Here is an 8,496-nt window from a genome sequence, read left to right on the forward strand (position 1 = left end):
TGATTCCCTTCCTCTCTCCTGACTTCTTATCAATGACCTTATCTGGGAAGATTTTCTTATTCCAGGGAGCCACTTGTCATTTTGGTTTTTACTCTCTGACCTGTATTGAGTCTTTTTTTTTTTTTTTTTTTTGCTGTACGTGGGCCTCTCACTGTTGTGGCCTCTCCCGTTGCGGAGCACAGGCTCCGGATGCACAGGCTCAGCGGCCATGGCTCACGGGCCCAGCCGTTCCGCGGCATGTGGGATCTTCCCGGACTGGGGCACGAACCCGCGTCCCTTGCATTGGCAGGTGGACTCTCAACCACTGCCCCACCAGGGAAGCCCAGAGTCTTTTTTATAATTTAATTTTTTTAACAAAAAATTGTGCACCTAGGCTCTATATACCTTAAGTATTTATAGCCTTTATTCTATGTGGTATTAATAATTAATAACTGGTATTGATGTAATACCTGATACAGCCGTAAATCGTTTTGGTAAGACATGAAGCAGAATCCATTGTCTTTTAATTGGGCTAAAATCTACATCGCTACTACTGATAGCACATGGAAAGACAGAATTATTCTGTACCTGTTGTTTCCTTCACAGAGAGCTAGTGGCATCTGACAAAGAACCATGATACCTGGCTGAAACTCCAGGATGGAAGTAATGCACAAGTCACTTTATAAAAGCCAACACTGTAAATCGTACGTAATGGCTATATGCAAACTAGTGATCAAAGTTAATAATTTTAGAAGGGAAAAGTTTACAGTTAGCTTATAAGTGGCTGTGTAAACCGGTGCAGTAGCTGTTTAGCAGCTTTCCAAATCCTTGGAAGGCCATTGTGCCGATAAGAGAGTCCTCATGAGCATCCCCACATCTGTCTCAAGTGACTGAGCGGGGATGAGAGCTAGAATCACATTCCTCTCCTCTCCCCAAGTCCTCATTCTAGTCAGTCAGACTTTTCTCAGCCCCTGCTACCACATTTCTGCCACATTTAATCATAAAGTACTAGGTCTTAAATGTTCCAAGTAGCTTTTTTTTTTAATTGTAAATACTGTCTTTACCAGAGCTGGTGCTGGCACTGTTTTGGAGATCCTCTATGGGATCTCATATTAACTGCCTGACTTACTTGCGAGTAAAAGAAAAGTGAGAGGCTCTTCCATTTTACATTGTAGTTCGTTAGTTTGGATTTAAGCCAGGGGTGTTGGTTCCCGCAGTATAATACTGTGTTTGCATTATTTGATACTGCTTCTCAGAATCTACTCTTGTTTAAATTATTTTCTTTTTTAAGATAGAGATGACTGAGTCAGTTTGACGTTTAGAAGCTTTGTGAACGTTTTTGTGGCTGTCTCACCATTGCCCCCCACTTCCTCCCCAGAAACCCCCTAAATTCAGGTGTTCCATAGAAATAGTTTTAAAATTGGAAGTCATCCATGATATGTAAAAATGGTATTAGAGGAAAAATTTAAAGTAGTATGATTTTGTAAGATTCTGGGAAAGAGTTTTCCTCAAGTTTGTTTTAATAAATAACCATTATAATTGTATTGGTGATGGTGAGCAGGAGAAACTCTTACAACATGATCCTTCAGTTCTTTTCCCACTTAAGAGTATGACGGTGCAGAAGCAGCATTTATTTTCATTTGGCTTTAGTGTTTGGGTGTAGCCCATCTATTTCTTCCCTTCTTGGCTCAGCAGCTTTGCAGATGTAAGCCACACTTTTGATACTTGCCACTTTTATAACGTATAAATTTCTGGGGCTTCATTAGGTAATTTTAGTGTAATACTAAGTTTAACTTCCCCTGAGCTTCAGACCCTTTTAAAATATATTTTTTTAACCTAAACATATTTTTCATTAAATTTAAGGATTTAAAATGTTTCTCTGTTTATTTTCTTTAAAATAATATGCATATAATCATTGCATTTTGTTTAGGTTCTTTTTATTCAGATAAACAGCAAGAAAGCTCTTGAGTTAAAACTACATTTTCTAAACCATATTCTACTTCTTTAGTATCTATTTGTTGATTTTACTCCCCCCAAATTTTATTCACCATAAAGTTTCTTATTACAAAAAGATTTTTAAATTACTTAGCATCAAGTAAAATTGATAGTCCAAGAAGGTGTCTATCATATTCATTTTTTGTGACTTTTTAATACTCCTGGGCACACCTTGTACAAATATCTCAGTTTGAGAGGCACTAGCTCATTGGATCAAGTGGACATTTCTTGGCATGAAGTGAGGGATAAAAGACATACTTAAATACTAACCTAATTTTTAAAAATCGTTGTATTTGATAGACATGACTGTCACATTGCTAGGTAAGTTTTTAGGCCACTTGCTCTCAACCCCTAGACTCACCCTGTTTTTGGATGAGCGCTGGTCGCAGAGGACACTGAGTAGCCCTACTCTGGGCCGTGATGACTTACTTACTCTGTGATTACACTCTTCTTCATATTTGATGTCTTAAACATTTCATTTCCCCTCCCTAAAATTGCACATCCTTGTTTTCTAACTGCTGCATTCCTTCTGTCACTTCTTGACAAGGCAAATATCCCTTCCCCAGGGAAGCCTGTCTTTACAGTGATCATCACCAACAAAGCTAGACATTCCCTCTCTGTGCTTCCATAGCCCCTTATTCACATATCTGTACTGTTAACGGTATACTTACCTCTTATTAGACTGTGAACTCTTTGGGGGCAAGGACCTTATTTCCCCTCTGGTCAAATACAGTGCCTAGCACCTAGCAGGTATCAGGAAATGCTTGCTTCAGTGAGTGGTTGAGTGGACAGACAGGCTCTTTCTAATTAGTGTTTGATGTGATATAGCTCTACCATTAGAAATTATGACTTGCTATGACCCCAGAGCATTCAACTAATGGCAACCACCTGACCCCTGCTCTCTAGCCATGTTTCCAATCCAGGGTGGTATGGTGTGGAGTTACTATGGCAGTTATTTTTGCTAGTACCTAATGTTTTAACTTATTTCTTTCAGGAATTGTTGGATAAGTATTTAATAGCCAATGCAACTAATCCAGAGAGTAAGGTCTTCTATCTGAAGATGAAGGGAGATTACTTCCGGTACCTTGCTGAAGTTGCTTGTGGTGATGATCGGAAACGTAAGTGTATTTGGTTTATGGGTAAAGCTAAAGTATAAAAGAGAGGGAGGATAAATTTATAATGTTACCTTACGTTCTCAAACATGAAAACAGTTATGACTTTACATTATGTGCTCTTTATAAAAAATTAAACTCATAAACTCTCTGATTATAACCTGATAAGATATTACTAAAAACAGGCTTAATCTTTTAGGCTTTAGAATTTGGTTCACCATATTTTTAGCCCCAGAGTTCTTTGCATATGCTTTGGGTGATTCTGTTGTGTCACATGGTCTTCAGCATCTTGTATCTTGAAACTTAAGATAACTGGAAATTACATGTAGAGTAGAAACAGGACATTGTACTTTTTCTACTTGACATATTAATTTATTAATTACTACCTATTTTGAGGGATCATAACATTGACTACTAATTACACATAACCAGATTTCTGAGGAGGAGAGGTCAGATGAGAGTTTTATTGCTGGTATATAATTTATCACAGAAAACACAGCTATGGGGAAAAGAGTAACCTGATTTCCTAACTTGATTGTAAAACAGTCAAAGTAAATTTATTAGCAGTGAACTCAGTCTCCTGGAGTATTGGTAGCTGAGTGTACGGTAGTATATTGTGCATGTGCCTGCTAGTCTAGGTAGAAGCAAGTCTGGGTAGAAGTATCACTTAAGTCCTTATTTTTTTTCCAATAAGTTTATTATTTTGTTCATCATTTTACCCTATCGAAAAAGGGCATGCCCCACAAATGGTTATTACAGCCTCCTCTTCCTCTCTCTCAGAGAGTTACTAAAAGTGAGACAGTTTTAGCATCCCCAAAATTAGTGTAATTGAAAATATAAAGAGAAAACTTTTGTACCTTGCTGTAATAGAATCTGTATACTAAACTGTTGTGTTATCAATATATAATTTCTGTTGCCATAATGATAAGCAAAATTGAATGTGACAGATATTTGCACAGGACTGAACATTTAAACGTCAACTAGTCAAAGGGATATCTTCGGGAGATTGGGCCATAGCCCCAGCATTAATCTGATCTGACCCTTTCTGGCTCATTGGGATTTTCTTGTCCTATACGTAGAACACTCCAGTAGTCTGGGATTTGTAAATAGTCTGTATTTACAAAGTCTAGATGCTGAGACGCTTTAGAACTCTCATTGTAATGCCTCCTTATGTGCTGGACACCAAGAGCTCCTTAGTTAAATGTGAGGGCCATACCAGCTATGTTTAGATCAGTGAATGTGCCATTGAAGAAGAAGGAGGAAAGGCACATATTTGGGCTTTAAAGGGATAACTTGATTTCTGTTAGGTCAGTCCTTCTAGAGCTGTAATGGGCCCAATGGCCTCATTCAGAAAACCTAACCTTTTCAAAACATGATATAATCAGATTAGTGCTGGTAGTTCTTCCTGAACATTTTGTTCAGGAAGGTGACATTTTTATTAAGCCAGTAATCAAACTCTGGTCAGCAGATTTTGATCTATATACTGGTGATTTTATTTTGCCTTTCACATAATACATGTTGATACCGAGGGTCAGTGTTATTTCTACAGATAAGTCGCAAAAATAGAGATTTTGGTGGTGATGATCTTTGTAAAATGCTTCCATTATTGTGGGAAGGGATATTGCCGCTGATTTTTTTCAAGTTTTATTGAGATATTATTGACATATATCAAATTGTTTATAATTGCTGCATTTTCAGGTAATAAAATTAAAAGACATGAAAGAAGAAAAGTGTTTTAGCTCCAGAGATGAAAAACCTGATACACTGTCTCATGTTTTTTTTATTAAGCTGATTATAAACAAGCAACATTATAAACTAGTTTTTTAATAGCCCAGTACAGGATAATGTTTTTGGTTTGCTACTGTGGTTTTAAACGAAGGCTACAGAGAGAAGTCTGGCTCTACCGAGTTAGTAGCATAGGTTAAAGGTATTACTGTATACTGGATGGATATTTCCAGTATCATGCTTTTTTATTTCGTTTTTTTCCCTTCACAGAAACGATAGATAATTCCCAAGGAGCTTACCAAGAGGCTTTTGATATAAGCAAGAAAGAGATGCAACCCACACACCCAATCCGCCTGGGGCTGGCTCTTAACTTTTCTGTATTTTACTATGAGATCCTTAATAACCCAGAACTTGCCTGCACACTGGCTAAAACGGTAAGATGTGTTTCCAGAAATACCCTCTTTAGGTTATTTGAGATAGCAAGCATGTTAATTTCTAGGTATTTTACTTGGATATCCAGGGATGATTTCTACATTTATTTGGATATCTCCTTTTTCTTACCATCGTGACCACCTACCACCATCCTTCTCAAGATCTTACTCTCCCAGCTATGGTTGTAAGCAGTAAGATCTGTCTAAAGAGCATATTGGTCAGAGTAATCAAAAAAGTATGAGAGAAATGTAAAGGATTGGAAAGTAATGCCTGCCAGGTTTGATCAGTAGAATCTCTGCATTCCTCAAAGTGTTTCAAAATGGAAGTGTTCCAAGGGGTTTTTGCAAATAAATACTAGTTCTTATTTGTAAAAAATATATTGGGCATAGCTACTGTGCTGTCTGTCCTGTGAAAGAACTAAGAAATGCTTGTTTACTGATTAAGTATGTATAACTTGATAAGTTTTAGTCATCCTCAGAAATTCTTAAGCTGAGAATCCGAGGCAGTGATTTCATTGAGTTTTGTTTTAAGTGATAATAGAACATAAAGTGGATGTTCATCTATTTTATAAAAATGGTTTGTGACTATAGAGTACCAGTGTGTGTCGATGTGAATATTGTTTACCGTGGATATTAATACTTGTCAGGCTTTTGATGAGGCCATTGCAGAGCTTGACACACTGAATGAAGACTCATACAAAGACAGCACCCTCATCATGCAGTTGCTTAGAGACAACCTAACAGTGAGTTTTTCATACTTTTAATTTTATTTCCTTTTCAGGAACAAAAGTATTAATACTTTATTCAGGCTCCTTGTGTTTTGGGGCACCTATATTAGAGCTACACTTGCTCTTAGAAAATGATTATATAAAAATTACATCAAAATATTAAATATGTATTAGTATTTTGTATAGGACAACTGTTCTTCGTAGGCAGATTTTCAAGTTGAATAGGCATTTTATCAGACCTTCCTGAGAAAGTACTAAGATTTTAGGAACTCATAATATTAACATTATTGACTCTTTATTTGACTGGTATGAAGATGTTGATAAATTATGTTAATATAGAAAGTTTGTCTTTTTTAATTTGTTTTTTCTTTTGTTTTTCTCCCTACCTCTTGTATAGACAGGGGATAGAGGAAAAAGTAATGGTGAAAAAAATACAGGTTGAGCTTTACTTAGCTTCTTTTGTAGGTTCAAGTAAATTGGATAGGTCAGAATCTTAGACAAAATGTGGAAGAAATACACCTTTTAATATAAATATAGTTCTCCCGCCCCCCCCCAGATTTGATGCTTTATCTTCTACTAGATAAAAAAAAATTTTAACATTAGCACCCTATCTGTTCAACTTTGCTGAAGAGAGAAATTATGAAGACAGTTCATTCCCAGCCATTAGAAATCCCTCTGGTTGTGAGGTGACAATAGAAAAATGATCAGCATAAATAGCTTCTATAGAAGAAAAACAAACTGAGCAATTAACCTCTTTCCAGATACACCGTGGAGCTATCTTTTTTTTGGAGGGGGGGCTCTCACTGTTGTGGCCTCTCCCGTTGTGGAGCACAGGCTCCGGACGCGCAGGCTCAGCGGCCATGGCTCACAGGCCCAGCCGCTCCGCGGCATGTGGGATCTTCCCGGACCGGGGCATGAACCCGTGTCCCCTGCATCGGCAGGCAGACTCTCAACCACTGCGCCACCAGGGAAGCCCACGTGGAGCTATCTTTTAACTAGTTCTGTTTTCTCTCTCCCAGAGACAGTTCTTTGGGGATATTTGTTTGTCTTTATTTTAGTATCTTAATAATGACTTAAAGGTTAAGACTTCAGCTTTGCTAAAATTGCCACTAGTGTCTTGGTGCTGGTCTAATAGAAATTCATTTTGTGAACTATTATTATGCATAGTCGACAAGTATTGACTATTCCCTTTTTCACTTCATTGTTCCATCCTAAAATTAGAGAGACTAACATCCTACCTAATTCAAGAACCGTATCTACATATCTTCACGCACACATGCTGCTTCCCTGTAACTTAACATCGTTCACTCCTGTTTAACTCTTTGCAGCATACAAAGTAAGCCTGCTTCTTTTTCTATATGATAGCCCTTCAAGTACTTGGCAATGGTGACTTTGACCATGGTCCCTGCCCACCCCCCAAAAAATTTGTTTTGGCCTTATTAATCTCATAAATTATATTTTAGTAGTGCTTTTAAAAAGAGCATTGGGCTGCCAGAAATTGAGAGAGCATTAAATTCTAAGGATGTTAGTTACCTTGTTTTTATCTGAGATTATAGTAAGCTTTGAAAACGTACTCAAATAGTGTATATGTGTTTATCATTTTGCAAATGCACAGTGAAAGGAATACAGGGGTACACTTTGGGAGGAGTTGGTGAAATATAACTTCCAGTCTTAGTCATAATCTCTATTGTTTAATTTACTGCTCTAAGAATTACATTCTGATATAATAATAAGACTTGAAATAATTGATCTAGAAATAGTAACTTAATATGATTTTTTTTTCTAGTTATGGACATCAGACAGTGCAGGAGAAGAATGTGATGCGGCAGAAGGGGCAGAGAACTAAGTGCATACAGGGTGTCATCCTTCTTCCCCTCAAGAAACCTTTTTACTCATCTCCATTCCTTATTCCATTTGGATTTCCTATAGCAAAGAAACCCATTCATGTGTATGGAATCAACTGTTTATAGTCTTTTCACACCGCAGCTTTGGGAAAACTCCATTCCTTGATTTGTGTTTGTCTTGGCCTTTCTGGTGTGCAGTTACTGCTGTAGAAAAGTATTAATAGCTTCATTTCATATAAACATAAGTAACTTCCAAACACTTATGTAGAGGACTAAAAATGTATCTGGTATTTAAGTAATCTGAACCAGTTCTGCAAGTGACTGTGTTTTGTATTACTGTGAAGATATGAAAATGTAGTTAATTACAGTTTAAAGAGTGTTCTGCATAACTTCCTGATTTCTACATTCCCTCCCTTACTCTTCTTCGGGGGTTTTCTTTCAGTAAAGCAACTTTTCCATCCTCTTAATATATTCCTTTTTGGTAGGAATCCAGAAGTATTAGATTGAATGGAAAAGCAGTTGACATTTTGAGGCTGGAGGTCACAAATTAAAATGCCTCCTGTATCATATATGATGGAGGTCTTGCGTATCTGTGACAACAGGGAGTTTCCTCATTCATTCTTCATTTGCTGCTGTTTAAGTTGACAACTTCCCTTCCCAATAAAAATTCACTTACACCTCC

The 8,496-nt window shown here is 37.2% G+C and overlaps 1 protein-coding gene across 1 annotated transcript in view; it reads left to right on the forward strand.

Annotated features, from left to right (window-relative positions):
* The window catches only part of YWHAQ (tyrosine 3-monooxygenase/tryptophan 5-monooxygenase activation protein theta), a 31,797-nt gene extending 23,301 nt beyond the window's left edge, over positions 1-8,496 (forward strand). The window contains exons 3-6 of the mRNA XM_060027112.1: positions 2,969-3,092; positions 5,082-5,245; positions 5,890-5,985; positions 7,757-8,496. Coding sequence (XP_059883095.1) covers positions 2,969-3,092; positions 5,082-5,245; positions 5,890-5,985; positions 7,757-7,816 — 444 coding nt within the window. The 3' untranslated portion in view covers positions 7,817-8,496. The remainder of the gene's footprint in view (positions 1-2,968; positions 3,093-5,081; positions 5,246-5,889; positions 5,986-7,756) is intronic.

Source organism: Delphinus delphis, chromosome 12 (genome assembly GCF_949987515.2).
Source record: "Delphinus delphis chromosome 12, mDelDel1.2, whole genome shotgun sequence".
In the NCBI taxonomy this organism is placed as follows: domain Eukaryota; kingdom Metazoa; phylum Chordata; class Mammalia; order Artiodactyla; family Delphinidae; genus Delphinus; species Delphinus delphis.